Raw genomic sequence first — 23,588 nt, 5'->3', positions numbered from 1 at the left:
CCTCTGGGAGCTCTCTCCATGTTCATCGCCAATTCAACACTGAGGTAGCCCAATGGAAACAGAAACGGCACATCATCGTTAATCATAGAGTGATGCATAGGTTAACCGATTCTTATGCTCGCGGTCTGTGCGTGGGATCTAGTGGGCGAATCGGTGGTCTTGTCGGGTGTCGATGCTGTTCATTTAATTGTCACGTGACCCCTGCAGCCGCTACAGATGCTATTCATCCACCACGATGGGAAATTAAATGATCGATTATTGCAGCAGAATGTCATCCCGACTGCAACGACGAATCACCAAGGAAGAGAGGGTGAATCATTCCATCCCTATTCATCATCGGCATCCTCAGCAGAAATTATCATGTATTTATTATCTCCTTTTCCTAGGGAAACCGTATCGAGTCTGAGTACTCTTCACGTGAGAAGAACTCGGAGATATCCCGCCCACGCGAGGGGGTTACACTAAACCTCCTCACAGATAGATCCAACACATTGCTGACACAGTCCAAGCCGACAACACCTGACCTGGCGTCCCGACGCAGTCTCCCATCCAAGTATTAACCATGGGACCTTTTTTGGCAGTATCAAAGTATGAAAAATAAGAGTAGCGTTTACCCTCTCTGGCAATACAACAGGTGTCAATGTGTTCAAACACCAAATAAATCCCTTTCGCAAGGACACAAGTCTGCATTAAGCACACGTGCTTGCGGTAAGCATGCACTGGTCGCCTTTTGGTGTTTTCTGGTCTAACATTGGTGCAATTAGGCCATGAGGAAAGCTGCCTCTGGCGTAGGTCAATCCGTCTCAAAGACAATGCATATTTGATCAGAGCATGTTTTCTCTGCATGTTCACCGCAAGTCCGTGTGGTCAATGAGAACTTGATCAAGATATTTGGTGTTTGAACATCTTAGCACCCCCTGTTTTATTCTTCAAGTATTAACTGGGTCGAACTCTGCTCAGCTTCATATATCAAATAAGTTCGGACACATTCAGAGTTGGCTTTGTGTAAGCACTGACCCTGAGCAGGATGCGTGACCTTGTGAGGCTGCAGCCGCTGGTAGTTGCTTGCAACTCGGCCGTCTTGCAACTGAATCGCCCATGTGGTCGTCTCTCCAACCACCGCTTGCTCACAGTAGTGCTCGACTCTGCTGTCATCTGGTGGTATCTGGTTGTAGAGTACAGACAGACTCAGCTTGGATGCATTCATCTGCTCTGCGATTTGTCGCCCGAATTTACATCGCGTGGGCATTTAGACGAAGAAGTCGCAGGAGATTATGGTTGCACAATACAAAGAAGGATTTGGGTTCGCCGACCAATCGCTTGAATTTGCTGGCACTCGTGCCGGTGCCGCTGCAGGGGGACCTGGCGGGAGATGTGGCGCGTGAAGCCGGGGAGCTGGAGCTCGCCGCCTTCCTCGAAAATCGGCAGCACCAGCAGATGATCACGCGCGACGACCAGGAGACGGCCGTGTGAGGACCACCGTCCACCATCACCAACGCCACAATCACCGCCACCACTATCACCGCCACTTTGACTATCACCTTGACCACCAAACTTTCCGTCATCACCTCGCGGCCCCAGCAGCCGACATTAGCGCAACCGTCACCATCGTGAGCGCCACCAGCAATGATAGCACCAGCTCCACCAGTTCCACAAACTCCACAAGCAATAACCCAGCTCCAACAGTGACGCCACCGATTTCACCAGTGCCACCCGCTCAGCACGGTGGCCCCGCGCTGCTGCTCGCTGGACTTGCCCGGTGTTGGGTCCCGCGCCGAGCCCCGCGGGCGAGTTCTTCCGTGGAGCTGAGATTACTTCTTCTGCAGTCGCCGCGGCAGTGAAACTCCCGCCCGCCCGCTCATCTCACGTTGATTTATCATCCCCGCCGCTTCTTCTCCCTGACTCCCCCCGCCCCTCCCCTCCCCCGGCCGTGTCGCCGTGTCTTGTACATTCGTGAACCCCGATCTCGATCCCTCCTGGGTCTGACCATGAAACGACGATGATCTCTACTGAGTGCGTCCAGGTGACCAGCCTGGTGGCGCTCTCGTTGCCTCACCCTGTCCCCCCCTCCCTCCCTCCCACCACCCCCGACTCTTACCGCCAACAGCGCTCACCTCCCCCGTGCTTCCTGGCGCACCGCGCCACGTGCCGTGACTGCATGACTCCGTGACCTTGCGTGACCCCCCCCCCCCCCAGTGCCGCGTGTGTGTACATACCGAGGGAATGATGGTCGTGCTCGTTTTGCATATTGTGCGTGTGAAACATCTTCTTGAGATTTTAAACTCGACATTTTATATATTTCTGGCCGGTGATGATGGAGGCTGGCGTCGCGTGGAGTGCGTTTCTACGGTGGGCGGCGCGCGTCCGTGGCCGCGCGCCGCGCGTTTCTAATAAAGCGACGCCGTGTTTACAGCTCCGCCGCGCTCGCCGCCCGCGTGTCCTGACTCCAGCCTCAAGAACACCGACGCAAAGCCACCTTCAGCACGACTCTATCATCAGTAGTAGCAATAACAATGTCGCCTTGTAACACTGCGTCACCGCCGCACATATTTCGCTCGCTCTCGTAGAGAGGATAACTCGGAGGGACGCGGATGAACCACGGACAGACGGTCTGCGGTCCTCTATATATGAAGGTGTTACCAACCAATTAATGAGTGTTTACTTGTGGGAGAAAACTGGAGCACTCGGAGAAACCCCACACGTGCGAGAAAGAAACTGTCCTGTACAAATGGAACAGGTGAAGTCCACATGTTGGCGGGTCCACCTCCTCTACACCCACGGGAAGGGAGTTTTGCAACGTGTGTGCTCCACCAACCTCACTTGTACCTCCACAATGCGGGATTACAGGCCGCCACGTGCATAACCACCACCACTGCCCAGCTAGGAACTCGAGTACATGGCGCATCTGTTGCGGTGTTGCGGGTCTAAGTGGGGGAGTGGGATTGGGCGAGGAGAGGAAGGAGTTTGAGTCATGGATCTGCTCTCGATTAGAAACTTACAGAAGACGAGAAATTATCGTGACCCTGAGGCCCCTCGCGATGTTGGTTTGTGTTGCTTCCTCAATTCAGAGGGGCCATCTCGCTTCACCTGTCCGCCAGATCTTGTGTCACTGTCCCCTACATCTCTCTCCACTTGCCCCCCACATCTTGTGTCACTGTCCCCTACATCTCTCTCCACTTGCCCCCCCCCCCACATCTTGCGTCACTGCCCCCCTCACCTCGCTTCACCTGCCCCGCGCTATCCCGGTCGCGAGGCGCCGGGCTTGCGCTCGGCTCCCGCAGCGGCAGCGCATCAGCTGCAGGGACGTGCGCTTGAACTCGCGGATGCAGAGCGCGTAGCACGCGGGGTTCACGGCGCTGTTGACGTAGCAGAGCCAGTAGCCCAGCTCCCAGGCGGCGTGGGGCACGCAGTCCGTACAGAACACGGCGAGCAGCACCATCACGTTGTAGGGCGTCCACGTGACGATGAACGCGAGCAGCACGGCGGCCACGGTGCGGGTCAGCTTCCTCTCGCGCCGCGCCCGGGCGCCGCCAAAGCTCCCACTCCGCCGCGCGGCGCCTGCACCGCCTCCCCCACCCACTCGGAGCCGCGGGCCGCCACTCGCCGCCTCTCCGCTCGCCTCTCCGATCTCGCTCGACAAACGACGGCGGCGCGCGCGGCGGCACCGCGCGGGGGGGACGCGAGGCGCCGCTCCCGGGCTGCTCCCGCCGTCGACGTCTTCGTCTCCGGAACCTGGGCTGAGTTCGCGGAGGGAACTTCCCTGACGAGATCTGCAATCCATCTGTGCGGCGCCGTCGTGCCCAGCCGCTCGTAGCTCCAGCCGCGCGCTCGGCGCTGCTCCCTCCGCGTCGCGTTCACTCGCGGCGCTCTCAGCGCTGCGAGAGCGGCCACCTCCAGGCCATTGGAACAGCACCTTGGCCGAGGCCATGAGTCTCACTGGGCCCTGCGGCCGCTGCTGAGGCCGCTCGCCCGGCTGCACACGGCACCTGCTGGCGCGCACGATGTAGAGATAGAGGATGCACATGACGGCTACGGGCAGGTAGAAGGCGGCGATGGCTGTGCCCAAAGTGGCCGCGGGGTTGGAGAAGAATTGGATGTAGCAGGCGTCTTCGGGCACGGTGCGCACGCCCTCGACGAACTGCCAGAGCACGATGGCCGGGGCCCACAGCAGCAGGGATAGCAGCCAGGCGGCCGCGATCGCGATTGCGGCGGCGCGGGCCGTGCGGCGAGCCGGGTAGGTGTGCGGCCGCGACACGCACAGGAAGCGGTCGCAGCTGATGATGAGCAGGTTCATGACGGACGCGTTGCTCGCCACGTAGTCGATCGAGAGCCACAGGTCGCACAGCGCAGCGCCCAGCGGCCACGCGCCCCGCCACACGTACACCGCGTACACGTTCATGGAAAAGGCGCCGATGATGAGATCTGCGCACGCCAGGCTGAAGATGAAGTAGCTGTTGACCGTCTGCAGCCGGCGGTTGACGCAGATGGAGATGATGACGAGCGCGTTTCCCAGCACCGTGAGCAGGCTGAGCGCGCCCGTGCCCACGAAGATGAGCGCCGAGCGTGGAGCGGCCGAGAAGGTCGCGTTCTCCGTGAGCAGAGGCGGTAGGGACACGGTCTCCATCCCAGAGTGGCCACTCACTCCCGCGCACGCGCGGCGCAGCGAGTGGTGCAGGCGCGCATTGGAGTCCCCTCTCAACCAGCCAGTGGGTACAGGCGCGGGCAGAGGGCGTCGGCAGAGCAGCGCTGCTTCTGCTGCTGCTGATTATGATGATAACTATAATCTTACGTTTAATCTGGTTAGCTGTCCGGAAAAGCCTCACTGGTTATCAAGACTCCTTTCAGCAGGGTCCTACTGCATTAAGTTGTTGGCTAATTCCATTAAAAAGAGGTCCGCTTCGCGTGCGAGGAAATCGGAGGACAACCGAAGAACCCCGACGCAAATATGAGGAGGGTAACACGGAAATCCGCACATATACACTCAATAATCTATGTCTCTCCTGAAATATCTTGCCGCCTCGTAGCCAAATCTTACAACACGTGCTATCCGCAGGCAGTCGCTGGCCTAAGAACGAACCACACTCGAGCCCACTTGGCTTCGGAGATCTCCAGACCGCGGCGCGCCTTCTGGGTGATCCGGTGATGGCAGGGCTCTGTCGGGCTGCTGCCGAGTGCGGGAAAACTGCGCGTGGGCGCAGTGTGGCGGGCGCGTGGCTGGTTTATGCTTTTCATGGTGCGGACTTTGGGCCTCATTGCAATAGTGAGAAACTTAGATATTTGGGGTTTAGCCAATTATGCAACTGCTTGCATAACACGGCCCTCGCACAGCCTGCCTAGCTCTCGGTGGCAACACTCGGGAATGTTGTAGCTGGAGAATCGGGTCCCGCGCCACCCGGAGCAACGGAGTCACCTTGACGCCGTGAAGATCGGGTCACTGGTTTCCATCGAGGAGGGTGAGACATTATTCGGCTTATTCGAGTCGATGTTCCCCTGTTGAAATTTAAAGGCGTTGGTCATTTTCCAACTTTCCAAACCAGAACAGTTGTTTCCTGTAACAGGCACTTTACTATAATATTTCACCTGCAAAATCCCTTGAGATGAAACATTTCGTTAGCGAGGATGTCCATGTCGATATCCTCCAGAGATCAGTCGAGCGGATACCCTATCGCCAGGAGTGGTGTGGCGCAAATCTTTACCTGTTTGAAAGTTATTAAACTATCTTCAGAATACCGGTGATGCGTGTCTCCTTCACGTGTCCCTCGTCAGACTGAGCGAGCTGCATTTGCTCTTGTGAGAACTCCACGAGGTTTGAGAGTGGAGGACGGCACGGGGCGCGTGTGAGATCACCGATTAATCCGCAGGACACAAAGCGTCACGTGGCTGAGCTTTGCCCCTTTGGGCTGCAGCGCAGCCGCGGCATTTGGCTCGGGATTCCGAGCGGGAGAAGTGGCAGAGGATCAAAGATGAGGGCGCTCCACACTGACGCGGGTTCACGGTTCATCCATGCACGCCACGTGAACCTCTCACACCACATGGACCTCACCACACCGCGTGAACCACACACATCACGTGAACCTCTCACGCCACAATAACCCCATACACCAGGTGAACCTCTCATATCACATGAACATCAACACACCTCATGAACCCCACACACCACGTAAACTCAAAACACCGCAAGTTTCAAGCGTATTTTGTTGAACCAGGTGAGAACACAAGACGCGTTTTATTTGCAACAGTGGCCAGGGTCACCAAAACGGTCAAAGAAAATAAGGTTATATATTGACTTCAAGCTTTCGTGACTGCAGGAATTAATATTCTGTGGGTCTTTCGGTAAAGTCACGTAGATATGTTCGAAGAAAATTACCAAAAAATAACAAAAAACCGCGACGTTTCGATCACCACACAAGCGATCGTCACCAGGAGGAAAAAAGAGGGGGAAAGCTGCTGAGGCAGGCTGTTTTAAACCTTTAAAACAGTCTGCCTCAGCAGCTTTCCAGACTGTTTTAAAGGGTTAAAACAGTCACGTTTAAAACAGTCAGGTTTAAAACAGTCAGGTTTAAAACAGTATGTTTTAAAGGTTTAAAACAGTCTGGAAAAGCTGCTGGAAAGCTGCTGAGGCAGACTGTTTTAAAGGTTTAAAACAGTCTGCCTCAGCAGCGTTCCCCCTCTTTTTCCCTCCTGATGACGATCGCTTGTGTTGTGATCGAAACGTCGTAGTTTTTTGTTATTTTTTTGGTAATTTTCTTTGAGCCTATCTACGCGACTTTACCGAAAGACCCACAGAATGAGGTTATATATTGCACAATATATATGACGTCAAGAAAATCAGAACAAAAACAACCAAATAAAAACCAGGCAAAAAAACGGATGAATGTAAAACAGTGCACATGTTTATACAGCCTTGAGCCAGTGGTGGAGATTGCACATTCTCAGGGCAGGTATGAGTGTATCCATAAGACAACCAGTGTCAAATGTGAACCCCCAGCACCACATGATCCTCACGCATCACATTAACCAGACACCGGCAGCTTGCTGTGCCCGTGTCAATCCACTCCGCGGACGCCCTTGCACACGCGGTGGTGTTCCATCTCAAGGGATTATCTAAGTTGAACGGCTCGATACATGGATGGCGAGACATTAGCAAGACCGTCTCCGACATCTCCAGCCACATGAGCCTCTTGGGTGACGCGCCACGGGAACTTCCAGCGCCACGCGAGGCGGCCGCCAGAGGGCGCCGTCGAGGCGCCGAGCGCGGCCACCAACAGGGCCCGGAAGGGGCGCGAGGTCGCCCCTCCCCCCGCCCCTCCCCCTCCTCCCCCCCGCCCCTCCCCCCTGCGACGTAAACAACGCGCTGCGTGGCGCCATGGCGCGGCCCCGCCGAGAGGATTGAGGCCTCTTCCCGCGAGAGCCGTCGCCTGTGACCCCGTCTCCTCCTCGTCCTCCTCCTCCTGGTGAGACGAGATGAACCCCCGACGAGGGCAGCAGAGGTTCCCCACGGCGCTGCCCCCCAAAGCCTGTGGGGCCTGGCCCGGGGACCAGGGTCCTCTGGAGATCCTTGGTCCTGTGAGGAGCAGCTGGGAATGCAGCTCTCACCAAGGAGACGTGTAGTAGACGCATTTGTTGTGACTCCTGTGGAGGACGTGGAGGGCGGTCTGCGTGTGTGTGGGATCTGGTGAGTGTGAGAGCTGATCTGTAGAGTGTGATTGGTGAGTGTCGGGTCCGGTGAACGGAGCATGTGGTCTGGAGTGTCCTCTGGTGAGAGTTGGATCTGTAGAGAGTGGGGCATGATGAGTATGGGACCTGGTGAGTGAGAGCTGGGGAGTGTGGGGTTAGGCTGCAAGGAGTGCTATCTGGGGAGTGTGGGACATGGGATTCGGGTTGAGCTTTGGGGTCCGATTTGTGTGGACAACGTGCGATGTTATGAAGGAGGATCTGGTCCGTTGTGTTCTGTTCCCGTTGTATCCCATCGACTCGTGTTACTCAAGTGGCAAACTAAGAATCGATTTGTCTTAATCTGCGTTATGTACCCGCTTTGAGGGGAGCGAGGCCGACGGCCTGTGCTGGTCGAGAAGCCTCGCTGTTGCCTGAGAGGCCTGCGGGGGAGGGAGCGCGCAGCGGGGCCGAGCCGCATGGACGTGCGGCGCCGTCTTGTGCGCGGGGCAAGTGATGTCGCTGCCTTTGATTTGCTGTTTTAGGCGCCGACTTATGCTCGACATCATGGATTCACCGAAGGAGTTGAACCTTCAAGACAAAAAGGATTTGGACAAGTTTTTAAAATTCTTCGCACTCAAGGTGGGTGACATCTGTAGCCGATACGCACGCGGCTCGTCCACAGTGACTTAGCTGGATGTGAATGATGCTCTGAGATGTGATGAAAAGTGGAATTATACTGCACCTAAAGGGGCTAAGGCCGCTAAGTGATTGTGTGAGAGTGCATGTTATGAGTTTTTAATGATGAGGTGACTTAATAATAAACAAGGGATTTAAGTTATTCTAAAGGGATTCAAATAAATGTTAAATTGCTGTGTAAGTGACGGCGAGTTAGGGATATTTTGGAGGGATGAAAGTGTCTCTGCATATGCTCTGTTGACTGCCATAGCTGTGACAGGCGTTTCACTATCGTGGACGCCAAGACTTGAGACCGTCCTGTCTCATCCACACTGTTCAACTACCACACTGCAGATCACAGCATTCAACATATTGCAGATCACAACACTCATCACACTGCAGGTCACAACACTCACCACACTGCAGATCACAACACTCATCAAACTGCAGATCACAACACTCATCACACTGCAGATCACAACACTCATCACACTGCAGATCACAACACTCATCAAACTGCAGATCACAACACTCATCACACTGCAGATCACAACACTCATCACACTGCAGATCACAACACTCATCACACTGCAGATCACAACACTCACCACACTGCAGATCACAACACTCATCAAACTGCAGATCACAACACTCATCACACTGCAGATCACAACACTCATCACACTGCAGATCACAACACTCATCAAACTGCAGATCACAACACTCATCAAACTGCAGATCACAACACTCATCACACTGCAGATCACAACACTCATCACACTGCAGATCACAACACTCACCACACTGCAGATCACAACACTCACCACACTGCAGATCACAACACTCACCACACTGCAGATCACAACACTCACCACACTGCAGATCACAACACTCACCACACTGCAGATCACAACACTCATCACACTGTAGATCACAACACTCATCAAACTGCAGATCACAACACTCATCACACTGCAGATCACAACACTCATCAAACTGCAGATCACAACACTCATCAAACTGCAGATCACAACACTCATCACACTGCAGATCACAACACTCATCACACTGCAGATCACAACACTCACCACACTGCAGATCACAACACTCACCACACTGCAGATCACAACACTCACCACACTGTAGATCACAACACTCATCACACTGCAGATCACAACACTCATCACACTGCAGATCACAACACTCACCACACTGCAGATCACAACACTCACCACACTGCAGATCACAACACTCATCACACTGCAGATCACAACACTCACCACACTGTAGATCACAACACTCACCACACTGCAGATCACAACACTCATCACACTGCAGATCACAACACTCACCACACTGCAGATCACAACACTCACCACACTGCAGATCACAACACTCACCACACTGCAGATCACAACACTCATCACACTGTAGATCACAACACTCACCACACTGCAGATCACAACACTCACCACACTGCAGATCACAACACTCATCACACTGCAGATCACAACACTCACCACACTGCAGATCACAACACTCACCACACTGCAGATCACAACACTCACCACACTGCAGGTCACAACACTCATCACACTGCAGATCACAACATTCACCACACTGCAGATCACAACACTCATCACACTGCAGGTCACAACACTCACCACACTGCAGATCACAACACTCATCACACTGCAGGTCACAACACTCATCACACTGCAGGTCACAACACTCACCACACTGCAGATCACAACACTCATCACACTGCAGATCACAACACTCATCACACTGCAGGTCACAACACTCATCACACTGCAGGTCACAACACTCATCACACTGCAGATCACAACATTCACCACACTGTAGATCACAACACTCATCACACTGCAGGTCACAACATTCACCACACTGCAGGTCACAACACTCACCACACTGCAGATCACAACACTCATCACACTGCAGGTCACAACACTCACCACACTGCAGATCACAACACTCATCACACTGCAGGTCACAACACTCACCACACTGCAGATCACAACACTCACCACACTGCAGATCACAACACTCACCACACTGCAGATCACAACACTCACCACACTGCAGATCACAACACTCACCACACTGCAGATCACAACATTCACCACACTGCAGATCACAACACTCACCACACTGCAGATCACAACACTCACCACACTGCAGATCACAACACTCATCACACTGCAGATCACAACATTCACCACACTGCAGATCACAACACTCACCACACTGTAGATCACAACACTCACCACACTGCAGATCACAACACTCACCACACTGCAGATCACAACACTCACCACACTGCAGATCACAACACTCACCACACTGCAGATCACAACATTCACCACACTGCAGGTCACAACATTCACCACACTGCAGATCACAACACTCACCACACTGCAGGTCACAACATTCACCACACTGCAGGTCACAACACTCATCACACTGCAGATCACAACACTCATCACACTGTAGATCACAACACTCACCACACTGCAGATCACAACACTCACTCACGACACCTCAGATCACCAACACTTGAGATCACAATATTTCACTTTCTCTTTATTCCCTCAGACTGTTCCAGCTTGGAATTCCCTCCCATAGTCACTTTAGTCAAGCTTTTATAATAACGTTTTCAATTCAATAAAGTGTTACAGTCTTATCACAACTGTGATGGTGCTGATTGTTGCTGGCTGCTTGAAGTATTGGGCTTTTTCTCAGTAACTTTGTTGAATAAATAAACCCCCATTTGCTCTGCCACTTGTTGTGCATGCTGCAGTCTGTACAGGTGATTGTCCAGGCCCGGCTAGGCGAGCGCATCATCACCAAGTCCAGCGCCTCGTCATCTGGCTCCGACTGGGTGAGGGCATCCGTTCACCCCCCGCAACGCCCCGTGTCTGTGCTCCCTTACACACACAGCATTCTGTGCCCTGCTATCCTCATAATACTTTGACATATTTGACTAAAATGGTGGAAATCGTCAGGTTTTCTGTACAGCAGGGGTAATTGGCCTATGGCCCACGACTTCATTCGTGCGGCACTTGACCACACAGGAACTATTACTTTGAAGTGGCCATGAAACAATATTTATCTGTCACTAACAGGCCAGGCTTTTGGCTGGCCATCAAACAAAGACTGTCACTGCGTCACGCGCTTTCAGATGCATTTTGTGGCCATCTAGAATGTTCTTCCTTTCCGATATTAGGAAGCTACTGGAGCTATGTACTATTACATCTAGATTGAAAACTCATTTCTTTAGAACAGTTTTTTGTGTTTGGTTGTCCTACCCCTGTAACTTCCAATACGCACGGTTTGCTACGTATGGTGCGAAAGAAGTTCAACATGCATGCATACAGGCCAGGTGGCTCAGTGACATGGCGAGAGGCTCGCAATCGTAAGTTTGTGAGTTAAGATCCTGGTTGGGGTTTGTCTCAGCCCATCATCCCTCCTAAGTCAATAAAAAAATACTTTTTTGTGGGGAAGTCAACAGTGGTTGTTATGTGTGTGCTAATCGGTGTGATAGACTCACCCCTGTCATAGGGATGGCATTTGAGCAATAAATCACTTTGACGTGACAAGTTTCTTGGCCGCACCAATCGAGTACTAGAGGGGATTAATTTTGATTTGACAACCGTAGTGTATTTATCATTTGATTGTGCTTAGTTGCTGATGTTACTGCAATGGCCTCTTGCAGTGAGAGACATGACTGAGGTTTGTGTTAACGTGTGGTCTGCTACTAAAGGTAGTCGAGTCCTTTTTCGTCTACGGTGAGGACAAGGTTCCCTACCTATGCTGTAGAGCAACATGTGCCGCTCATAATTGTGAGTGTCATTTCGCTCTGTTTAGTTTAACCTGGTGATCAGAGACATTCCGGAAGTGAGTCAGGAAGCGAAGAGGGCCATGGGGAACCAGCTACCTGGAGTTGGCATGCCCATGTGCGTGGAGGTCTCCCTGAAAACATGCGAGGTGAGGTGTCATCGAATGTAAAAAAAACATTTAAAAAGTTTCCTGATTTTCCGCACATATACCAATGTCTGAGCATTAAAGTTTTAGCTTTTTAACTGAGAATGTTAGCAAACTGGACTTGTAATCCAGAGGTCGCCAGTTTGAGCTAATTCAATCTTTTGAAATGGCAGTAGAAACAATGGAGCTAGTTTCTCAAATCCTCAATGCCACTATCCACTCAGCAGTATAACAATTAAGTGAATTGGTAGGTTGGGAAATTGTGGGCATTCCCACCTCCTTCAACACGTCTAATTAGTGAGGAAGAATAGACTAAATATCCTCTAGAACTCCTTGTTAGTGGTTTCCCTTCTGCCAGCATTGGTGTAACCAAGCAATTGGAGAGCTGCACCTTTAATATGAGGAACATGATCATGCAGCCATAACCAGACATACGGGCTTACACTTAACCAACAAATTACACCTGATTTAAGAAAAAAAATTACAGAAAAAAATCATGGCTTTGAAGTCAGAAAAATGGGCATGTGGAAGTCTGCGTCCTAATTATATGAATCCTGTACATTCCCATTGCTGTGCACATGACAATTTCTGACTCCTTTGATCTAGTCATAAGAGTAGTTACTTGAACACTAAAGAAATTACAACTGGAAAAACACATTTTTTATTAAGGATTTTGTTATCTGAACATATTTCAAGGTTTTCTGAGGTTGTATTCATGAATGCCGTATTTGTAATGAAATAAGAAAGAATCTCTGTAGCCACCTGTTGAGAAAAATAACGCTTACAGAGCTGCCCTGAGTGTGATTAAGCAGTTAGTGTTTCTGAAAAGAAACACGACCCTGCTAATATGGTTGCGCTGTGGCTTGTGTTGCAGGGTGATTCCATGGGACTAGAAGTTTGGAGCTTGGAAATGAATGAGAAGTATGTAGTAGGAGTTTCACAACCTATGTCCTAATGGATAGCAATAATCACAGTGCAGGTTACCCATAAAATACATGCCTTATTCGCTCAGTGGAAAAACATACTGCTTAACACAACATAAAACATGCCTTTCATGGTAATTCACCACGTGATCCATCATCTCATTACGATTTACGGCGTACATTTTTGTTAAATAAAATCTCTTGTTTAAACAAGAGCCTGCTTTGTGGGATATGCATCTAACCATATAGCGAATACCTTTCCTTTAACAAGAAGTGCACTGATCGTGGTTGTGGTGTGCTGTGTGTGTGGTGGTGTGCGGGTCAGGTGTGATCACGAGGTGAAGGTCTCCTACACTGTGTATAACCGTCTCTCTCTGCTTCTCAAGTCACTGCTGGCCGTCACACGCGTCACGCCGGCCTACAAGCTCTCGCGCAAGCAGGGCCATGACTACGTCATCTTGTACAGGCATGCCGTGATCACCGCCACACCCTGTCTCCCATGCCGCATCTCAACGACATCGGCTATTATTGTCATTTGTAAAGCGCCTTTACATCGGGCGGGAGGGTGGCGCAGTAGTAACATTTGTGCCTCAGTAAGAAGGTCCTGAGATCCCCGAGTCGGGCGACTTTCTGTGCGGATTTTGTGTGTCCTGTTCTGCATGGGTTTCCTCCCATAACTAAAAAACACACAATGTTACTGATATTGGCCAAACGTCCCAATGGCCAAAAATTATCTGCAAATTACTCAGCTGAGATTACACACGGCAACATTGCCCCCACTGTGAAAACCTGGCAGAACCCTCTTAAAAAAGAGTTGACACTCGGTAAAGCTTTCTTGGATAAAAAGCTTAATAATAATTATTATCATTATAATTAATGATAGAATTATAAAAAAAGAGCCTTTGCAACATTTCTCAGAGCTGCACACAAGAATGCTGAATATTCTCTTGGTGTACTTGTGCGGTTTTTTCACAGAATCTATTTCGATGAAGTCCAGTTGGGGTGCCTAGGTGAAGGTAAGCATTTAAATGACAATCCGTGACATGAACAGAAAAAGCCAAGGCAAATGCAACTGGGTTGCTCAAGGGGGATAAAAGTGTGCTCGAATGCTGAGCTCACATCTGAGATACTCGTTTCGAAGCCATGCAACAAGGTTATCTGCTGTAGTGAGATCATGGTCTCATCCTTGTAACCAATGACTATACATGGGATGGTGCACTGCTTTATGAATTATTGTTGATGCTGCATTGACAGTCGTGCACAAGTATAAATAAAAAAAACAACTCGTAAGTAACAGTACCCTGGTAGGAAAAACATTTATATATAATTAGGTAACTTTTTGGTCATTGACCCTTCTCAAAAGCAGAGATCCAAAAGTAAACGGAGCAAGAGTTTCAGAAATGATGCTGATAGCACAATTTTAACATAATGACAAGAAATGTTTTAAATAAACATTTTCATCCCAGCCATCGGTTTACAGGCATGTCTGTACATGTGTGTGTGCCCAGGTTTTCAGACTCTGCGTGTGGGCATGGTGGGAACACCAGAGGGCACCATTACCCTGGGCTGTGCCTACCGCACCAACCTCACTTTCATTGCCAACAGGTGAACCTACTGCTTGTTAACATCCCGCATACACTTTTAATGTTCGTGCTGGTGTTGAGCCAAGTGTGTGTGTGTGTATTTTTGTCACAGGCAGTTGGAACAGAACAAGCCCTTGATGGGTATCATTATTGATCACTTCTCCGACAACCCCCGGCACAGCTCATCTGCCGCCCAGCCCTGCATGCACAGGTATTATCAAACAAAAAGTTAATTCCTGTTGCAGTGAGCAATGAAGCGGTGCTCGGCTCCCGTTTACCACACTTAACCAGTGGCGAAAATTCCACATTCCTCTGGGAAGGGATGGCTTTAGCCAAAGGATTATCACCGTGACTTCCCCACAAGCCGTACTCATATTATTGACCCCTTATGGATCATGAGCTCAGTTAACCTCTAAAACTTCTAAAGAGGTGTACTGAGGATTTGAAGTCGCAGCATTCCAATTGAGGTCCGTTTTCTCTCTCTCTGAGCCACCTGGTCAGACACTGGCACTGTGCAGCACATCATCGTATTGGGCGCTTCACCGGCCGGTAGTGAAGACTGAGTGGATAGTAACGTGCACCTCTGTTGTGTTGTAGGCGAGCAGGCGGTGGGGAAGAGACATGTGGCTCTACCGATGACTTCCAGGACATGTGCGCATCCTCCTTCTCCACGTCGCCTCCGTCGCAGGTCGGTGTTGAAGTTTCTGTCAGTGAATGACAATGATGATGTTTCGTGCCTGCCCAGTTCCACTGGGTTCATACCAACGTGTTAATGTGCACAGTGTTATTTGAGCGGCAGGCCAGCGCAGTGGTTGAGAACTGTGCCTCCTCGTAAGAAGGATTTGGGTTTTATTCCCGACGTGGGCGCCTTCCGATGTCTGTTTCCCCCTTTGCTGAATGGCTTTCATAATGATTGTAACATCGTGCAACATTATGCATCTCAAAACACTGCTGAATGTCATAATCTAAAATCTTTATCCTGGAGAAATCCAATGAGCCATGAGGCTCTTTTTCACAGATGTCAACTCGTCACAGATGTCCACTCGTCACAGATGTCCACTCGTCACAGATGTCCAGTTGTAACTTGCACAGAGGCGCGTGGGAAGCCACAGCCAAAGCTGCAAGGCAGCTCGAATCGGCTCCAGAAATTGTCCTGTACTGGGATGTTTGGCCAACTCCTCCAGGTTTTCTGGTTTCCTCCCACAGATAAAAATGCACAATTTCGTTAGTGCTGGCCAAACCTCACAATACATAACTCTCTCGAAAAACAGTCTTCAGACTCCCTGTGGCTTTCCAAAGAAAATAAGTTATGTGTGTTAGTTGTATTATATGACTGAATTGTTACATTTCCAAGGTGCATTGTGGATACCATGATGAGGGAGATGGAGGTGGCCCATCATCACTACCGTCCACGTGTACGCACACGCCGCCTAGGCCAAGGTACAATTCCCTAACATCGCTAGCCGCACACAAAGCCTTGTGGTTTGTCTAGCACGCTGCGTTTGCAAAGCTCATTTTGTGTGGCAGCGTGCAGTGTTTATCTGGGTTTGTGTGTCGGTCACAGAGGTTTGACGAGTTCAAGTTTATTTTGTTTAAGCAAGTGATAACTCGAGATATCAGGATGAGTCTCGTTTGCCGGAGTGACCTGGGGCAACAAAATGACAAAGGAAAAATATATATATAAAATACACCAATGAATAAAAATGGAATAAGTGCAAAAACAACCAAATACAATTGATAGCAAAGCAACGACTTTACCACCCGGCCAGATGTATGGGGCATTAACAGAGAATAAATAAGAACTATGTTATTGCAGTGGTTTGATTGCGTTGATGGGTATCTCATTGTGCTTGGTCGCGTGATCGCAGTGGAGCGGGGAGGAGTGGGGTGCAGGACCTGCTGCTCTTCCCTGTGTGTCGCAAGCCAGGGGCTTTCGTCAGTAAACCACCTACGCAGGTGAGCACCCGCTGTGCCCGACAGCCTGACCCTCACAGTAGACCCCCCCCCCGAGCCTGCTGCCTGTTGTGAATGCACCCTGCATGATACAGGCACAGTGATATGTGTGAGAATACCTGGGTAAGTGGTAGCGCAGTGGTTAGCGCACTGCGCTTTCAACCCGAGTTTGATTCCCGCTCTGCGACAAAACATCTAACCTGCTCCTGGGTCTCTCCTAGGCTAGCTCAGCTTTAAACGAGTACTTGGTATGGTGTCTAAACATGAAAATTGGGGAGACAAAGGCAGCCAGTTATGGTGCTAACTATACCACCTCTATCATCTGCCATGTTGGCCTTTATAGGTGCTCTCTAACAGTACTTGCCCCAACAGTCTGTCAAGGATATAGGGGGATCTTTGGCTTTGTGTTGGGAAGAGCCTTTATAAGATGCACTTCCTGTGGAATGTAGAGCTACAGGTAAAAATCGAAGCAGCCCAATCCATATGTGTTCACTCACGACCCATGTTTATTTTCACAGAAACACATTATGGGTAAGTGCTGTTTTGTGTTAGTGTAGTTTATAACTATCTTTTGAAGTGTTTTCAGACACAAATAGGGCATTGTATTTACACCAGCCAACCGCACTTTGAAGATTGTAAAGTGTTTCCTGTGAGAATATCTCTGAGCTCCTCGGCCTGAGTGATCACAACTGCACTGATGCTAAGTGGCACCCTCTGTGTTGGAGACCTAATGCTGCTTGTGACACTGGCGAGCTTCGTGATGCGTCTGTAGTGGCCTGCACAGACGCCGAGGCCCGCTCATCAGGGAGCCGCCCGCTTGAGGACCACCTTTGAACAGCTGGAAGTGCTTGAGAGCAGCTCCATTAGAGTGCAGCGCCTGTTATTTCCTGATCCCGCTTATTGCACAGGATAGAGCTTTGTGTGTGTAAACATTTATCAACTTAATGGGCAACTCTGTTTAATCAGTCCCAATATAAACCCTCGAGTTGTTTGTTCCTTTGAGTTGCCTGTTGTTTTGTGTCTGCCATAGAAGTTTATGACATCCAGCACTTGGGAGCTTAATTATAACCATGAGGACCCACCCTGGCCCTGACGCCCCTAGCCCTGTCACGTATTGGTGAACCTTTGTTTTTGTAACAAAGTCAAAAAAGCCAAAGTGATTTCTTGTTCAACGAGCATCGAGGCTGTGCGCATCTCCTGTTCACGGCCATTGGTGGAAATGACACTTTTTTATTGCAGGGGGCAAATCTATCCATTGGACAACTGTTAATTTCCCTCCAAAGTGGTACTGGTTTTATCAATCCTATAGGGTTGATGGAGTGATTAAACCCCCAAACAGGATTTGAACTTGCAACGTTCCAATTACGAACCGCTCGATATGCTACCGAGCCATCTGTTTTTACAGTACAGTTTGTTAATTCACACAAACGCTGTCTATCCATAGCATTGGGATGGCAGGGAAATGCAGCGGCAACACATTTGCCTCGCAGCCTAGCGATAGCGGTGACATGGTCAAGCGACAGTGTGTTTACCGCTTGTTGGAGAGGTTTACTATTCAAATCCAGTGGCCACCCTAGTTATTACTGCGGGTGTAACAATTGTGACATACTACTTGCTATGTGCTTTGCATTGGATGCAATAATAGGAAATTGCATACTAGAGTCATGGTCCATCTTTGCCAGACTTGAAAAAATGACCTGCAGTTTACTCAATTGGGATTGCACATAGCAACATCGCCCCCGACTGCAAAAACTTCACGGGACCCTCCTGAAACAGTCTTGAGATTGAACGATGCTTGCTTTGGTCACTGATAAAGAACATGCCCTATGAACCCAAGTTGTATTATCGTCGGTGGTTGGACAATAACGCATGTTTCTTGTTTGGAACAACTTGCAGGTGTCCCCGGCACTTGACCTCCCGTTTGCGTCGTTTGTGCGAGAAGCCACGGCAGAAGAGGGTCCCCCCAGCTCTCCGCTCCCCGGGTCCCCTGAGCACAGTGGTCCCCTGGAGTCCCTGCACGGCTCCTTGGGGTCCCCCCACGGATCCCAAATCCTGCATGACGACTTCATCATTGTTGACCTGGTGCAGTTTACGCTTTTCCTGTTCTTTTATTTATTTTTGCTTGGAGTTATAGGGGCCTAGCGGCAGCGCGTTTGTCGCTCGTCACAGATGTTCGCAGTTGAAATCCGGCAACCCGCCCTGTATTAACCACAACATAGTACGCGCTGTCTGCTTCACAGTGGGGTTTGAAGATCCCGTGACTTCATTCACATAATTCACGTCAAAATAGGCCAATGTGCTGGCGTTGTGGTCCAAATTTGCCAAACTTGGAAAATTACTTGAAGAAATTGTTGCCCCCTTCTGCGAAAACTTGGCAGGATCCTCCTGAAAGTCTCGCATGTATGTTGAACGTCTTTAACGCTGTACGTAGCAAACCGTGCTTTCTTGGGTAAACAAGTGTAAACAATCATTGATGGTAGCTTTTGCAACTGCACAGCGGCCTCTGGACTTATGGTGTTGCTTTAATGACTTTAACACAAAAAAAATTAACCCGTAAAAACAAAGTTTTTTCCACTCTAAATCCTTTATATGCGTGGCGGCTAGAGTCCTCTCGTCCTCTGGCTTGAGATGGCTGCCACCTATGGGTCAGATGATTGTCTGCCAGCATTAAGCAATTGGTAATTAAATATTTAAAATTTTCCCTAAACAGTGTAAAATTTTGGAAAAAATGTTCACGAAAATTAATTGTCACGCACAACGAGTCTGTGTGGAAAATGTCAGCTCGATTGGATCACGGGAAGTGGGTTAAAAAACGACCAAAAGATGTGCACGGTCGTAAGCAAGCAAGCACGCAAGCACGCAAGCAAGCAAGCGAACTTAATATAAAGGATTTAATAATTATACGTCGTTGTGGCGATTATAAATTATTAAGCAGACAATATACCTCCTAGTGTGTGTTTTATAATATTTATATTTGCATCGAACTGGGTCCTATATCGAACAGAGGGGGTCCTGACTATAAACATCCCGCAGTTACACAGCATTGGTTCAAGAAAAAAATACTGCTGATGAGACACTGAAAGTTGAAACTGGTCCAGAGTTTTGTGGTGTTTTGCCAATGCTATTGAATTATGATTTCTCATACTGATGGCATGTGTAAAAAAGATATCACTTAATCTTTGTTTACGTGGCAGACTGATATGGGGAGCAGGTTATATTGTATGCTTATTCATTTTCATAACTGGATACTCGTGGTGCGAGTGGACGAGAACCACCTGACAGAGGTGCGTGTTTGTGCTACAGAAGCCAGCGTTCTCCAAAGACGACCTCCTGCCGATGGACCTTGGATCCTTCTATCGCGAATTTCAGAACCCCCCACCCCTCAGCAGCTTCTGCATTGAGAGCATCACCCAGTCAATGGCGGAGGATTTTGTGAGTAGGCTGCTCTGCTGTACACAGCTCATGGTGTGACATTGGACTCCTGAGCGCTGTCACATGGGTCACTGCTTGCGAATGAACAGAATATTGTATCATTATTGTACTTATTTACCCAGGAAAGCTTCACTGAGACTCGAGACTCTTTTTCAGGAGGGTCCTGCCAAGTTTTCGCAGCAGAGGGCGATGTTTCTGAGTGTGGTCCCAATTGAACCTAGAAGAAATTCATGCAGCCCATACAGACAGGGACTCGAGTTCGAGACGTGCTGTGGAGAGCAATAGTTTAGCGTTAGCACATCATGCTACAAACCCGGCAAGACCAGATCAATTCCCTGTCACGACCAACATTGATGATGGATATCTAGACTGGTTCTGGGCCTCCCATAGCTTGACTCAGCCTTAAATACTTGGTGCAGTGTATAAACATCAGCACGAAGATTGGTGTTGGCCAAACTACACCCTCAAGCGCTGCGCCGACCTTCATGGGTGCTCGCTAAGATAACTTTCCCCAGTAGTCGATTAAGGCTATAGGGGGATCTTTATCTTTGTTTTGTGTGCTCTGTGTGTGCATTGTGGTACAGGACTCTCTACCGGAGAAGCTGGCTGAATATGAGCGCAGCATGGAGGAGTTTGATTCTTTTGTAGAGACGCTACAATGAAGGCCGGCGTCTACCCACTCTGCCAGCTTCCACTCTATACAGACTTCCTCCGCCCTCCTCCACCGCTGCCTCGTCACTCAGACCCCGGCGCACACTTAGAGCCGACACTCACCCTTGTCCGTAGCCAAAGCAACGCTTCCCCTCCACTTAGCTCTCATTTACCATTTGACCCCGCTACCTCTGTTAGCTGGGTGCAGTACACTAAGCCCAACGTTAGCTCTAACCCCCAACTTCCTCTTCACTCCTTACTGTGACCCCTGCCACCAATTCGGCAGCGGTGTGCAGCAGCAGCAGTGAAACTTGTGCCTCATTGCAAGAAGGATCTGGGTTCGATTTCCGACTCGGCCACTTTTCTGAGTGGAGTTTGTATGTTCTACCCATGATCTGAATGGGTTTCCAGGTTCTCCAGTTTCCTTCCATAGCTAAGAAACACTAAAAATGTGTGTTGGCCAAACATCCCAATGCAGAAAAATTATATGGAAATTGCATCGTAACGTCACCCCCTACAGTAAAGAATTGCCAGGAAAAAGTGTATTGAGACTCAGTCTTCTGGGTGACAAGCATAATGAAAACATAATCTAATTTTTGAGCCAGACAAGTCACCCTCACCTTACCCAAGGGGGTGACCCTGAGCCCCCAAATAGATCTGCTCGATCACCACCTCTCCCCATTCCACCATCCTCTCGGCACATCCCCACAGGTCCCTGAATGGTGTGGCTGGCCCACGCCACGCTGCCACACCTGTGCAACGCATCCCAAAGTTTCGCTCGTGCGAAGTTCATCTGCCAACATGTAGAACACACAAGCAGCCAGCACAGAGACTGCTCTCTCGGCCGACGCAAAAACCACATGGGGATTAGAGGTCACGGCTGCCCTGGTCTCACGCGCGCAGGAGACGGGCACACTCCCCGTGCCGCTCTCGTTCCGCGGCACGCACCCCACGCAGGATCTCCGCGCGCGTGCGGCACTCGCGACGTGGGTCGGAGTGAACGAGTGGTGCGACATTCACGCCGAGCTTTTCGTTTTGTGCCTGGTCAGGCCAATGGTGAAGCCCGCGGTTTGTAGACGGTTGTCCGGTGAGGCGCGGTTGATGCGACGACGTGCTGCAGAGCGCAGCCCTCGGCGTGTCCTCTGACACCGTTGCTTCGTTTCCATGATCGCTTGGAACCAGGTTCTGCTGGGCCAGTATCGGCCGGGGTCATTCTCCTCACGCTCCGTGAGCCATGGGGCTTCACAGTCTCGGTCTCTCCCACTGTTACCATCCACCCTGTCCCTCTTAGCCTTGGTGAAGGCGAGGGAGTGAGTTATCTTAAATATGTATATATTTTAACAAAGCTAAACGTAGTCGGTCGTCACGTTATTCTAATTGTTGGTTAATCCATTTGATGACGTTTAACAGCACACGTGTGCTCTACTTGGGATCGGCCTGGCTTTTGAGAAGCGAGCCCTAGAGAGCTGCGATTGCAGCGGCCTCGCCGGCTCTGGTACCGGTAGCCAGCACAGTTCCCACTGGCCACGGAAACGAAGCGAATGTAACGAGGTCGTAACCCTCGGGAGGGCTGGGGGGTTTGTGGTTTTCTGCTGACATAGTCCGGAAAGGATCATATTTTTAAAATAACGTCCGGTTTACTCCAGGCATGTAATGTTTAAACAAGAGATGACATGTTTTTGAAAGTTATCCAGCCAATATGCACTTTTGAGGATATTTATTTCCCGTTATTTTAATTCCAATTTGGTTATGATCCAAGAACAAGTTGGGGAGAGGCCCCTCAGAGAGCATCGCTTTATCGTTTCCTTTGGGCGTCACTCGTGGCCTGTGCACGTTTGTACAATAAACGCCATCGACCTGATAACAATGCCGCTGCCGCATCAGACTTCCTCCTGTCTTCTGTTTGACATGGCAATGGGAACACTGGTGGTCAGTCATCTCCTGTCACGCTTCTATAGCTACACCATGGTTACTGTTCTATTAAACCTTGCTCGTCAGTTTATCGACCCCTGTTGAGGACTCGGTCTGCAAGACTGACTGTTTCGTCTCATCCACATTCAAACCACACTGCAGGTCGCCACACCACACTGCAGGTCCCAACACCACACCCGCTCACTCGCCCTCACCACACTGCAAGACACAACACCACACCCGCTCACTCGCCCTCACCACACTGCAAGACACAACACCACACCCGCTCACTCGCCCTCACCACACTGCAAGCCACAACACCACACCCGCTCACTCGCCCTCACCACACTGCAAGCCACAACACCACACCCGCTCACTCGCCCTCACCACACTGCAGGCCACAACACCACACCCGCTCATTCACCCTCACCACACTGCAAGCCACAACACCACACCCGCTCACTCGCCCTCACCACACTGCAGGCCACAACACCACACCCGCTCACTCGCCCTCACCACACTGCAAGCCACAACACTACACCCGCTCATTCACCCTCACCACACTGCAAGCCACAACACCACACCCGCTCACTCGCCCTCACCACACTGCAAGCCACAACACCACACCCGCTCACTCGCACCCACCACACTGTAGGCCACAACACCACACCCGCTCACTCGCACCCACCACACTGTAGGCCACAACACCACACCCGCTCACTCGCCCTCACCACACTGCAGGCCACAACACCACACCCGCTCACTCGCACCCACCACACTGTAGGCCACGACACCACAC

The 23,588-nt window shown here is 50.4% G+C and overlaps 3 protein-coding genes across 3 annotated transcripts in view; 2 read left to right on the top strand and 1 right to left on the bottom strand.

The window, feature by feature from the left end:
- The window catches only part of LOC144723106 (diacylglycerol kinase zeta-like), a 28,015-nt gene extending 25,827 nt beyond the window's left edge, over window positions 1-2,188 (top strand). Inside the window, exon 34 of the mRNA XM_078601698.1 lies at window positions 1,357-2,188. Within this exon, the coding sequence (XP_078457824.1) occupies window positions 1,357-1,473 (117 nt within the window). The 3' untranslated portion in view covers window positions 1,474-2,188. The remainder of the gene's footprint in view (window positions 1-1,356) is intronic.
- A 1,035-nt stretch (window positions 2,189-3,223) lies between these two features.
- On the bottom strand, window positions 3,224-4,624 carry LOC144723104 (muscarinic acetylcholine receptor M4-like). The gene has a single exon (XM_078601696.1). It carries the CDS (start codon window positions 4,622-4,624, stop codon window positions 3,224-3,226), a length of 1,401 nt encoding a protein of 466 aa, XP_078457822.1.
- A 2,699-nt stretch (window positions 4,625-7,323) lies between these two features.
- Window positions 7,324-22,745, top strand: ATG13 (autophagy related 13). Its single transcript, XM_078601697.1, has 15 exons — window positions 7,324-7,454; window positions 8,199-8,295; window positions 11,153-11,233; window positions 12,220-12,339; window positions 13,211-13,257; window positions 13,585-13,725; window positions 14,235-14,275; window positions 14,768-14,864; window positions 14,955-15,053; window positions 15,440-15,530; window positions 16,197-16,282; window positions 16,711-16,798; window positions 18,692-18,877; window positions 20,099-20,227; window positions 20,812-22,745. Exons 2-15 carry the CDS (start codon window positions 8,209-8,211, stop codon window positions 20,887-20,889), a joined length of 1,371 nt encoding a protein of 456 aa, XP_078457823.1. The 5' UTR covers window positions 7,324-7,454; window positions 8,199-8,208; the 3' UTR covers window positions 20,890-22,745.
- Window positions 22,746-23,588: the final 843 nt, after the last annotated feature.

This window comes from Lampetra planeri, chromosome 16, assembly GCF_965212315.1.
Source record: "Lampetra planeri chromosome 16, kcLamPlan1.2.h2, whole genome shotgun sequence".
Lineage (NCBI taxonomy): Eukaryota > Metazoa > Chordata > Hyperoartia > Petromyzontiformes > Petromyzontidae > Lampetra > Lampetra planeri.
The sequence above is the reverse complement of the archived record's forward strand: the minus strand, read 5'-3'. Positions and strand labels throughout refer to the sequence as shown.

Excerpts from the sequence above, each read along its gene's own strand:
- LOC144723104 (XM_078601696.1), bottom strand. The coding sequence starts at position 4,624 with ATGGAGACCGTGTCCCTACCGCCTCTGCTCACGGAGAACGCGACCTTC.
- ATG13 (XM_078601697.1), top strand. The coding sequence starts at position 8,209 with ATGCTCGACATCATGGATTCACCGAAGGAGTTGAACCTTCAAGACAAA. Across the intron at positions 18,878-20,098 it reads ACTTCATCATTGTTGACCTG|AAGCCAGCGTTCTCCAAAGA; the intron begins GTGCAGTTTACG and ends TTTGTGCTACAG. Across the intron at positions 20,228-20,811 it reads AGTCAATGGCGGAGGATTTT|GACTCTCTACCGGAGAAGCT; the intron begins GTGAGTAGGCTG and ends ATTGTGGTACAG.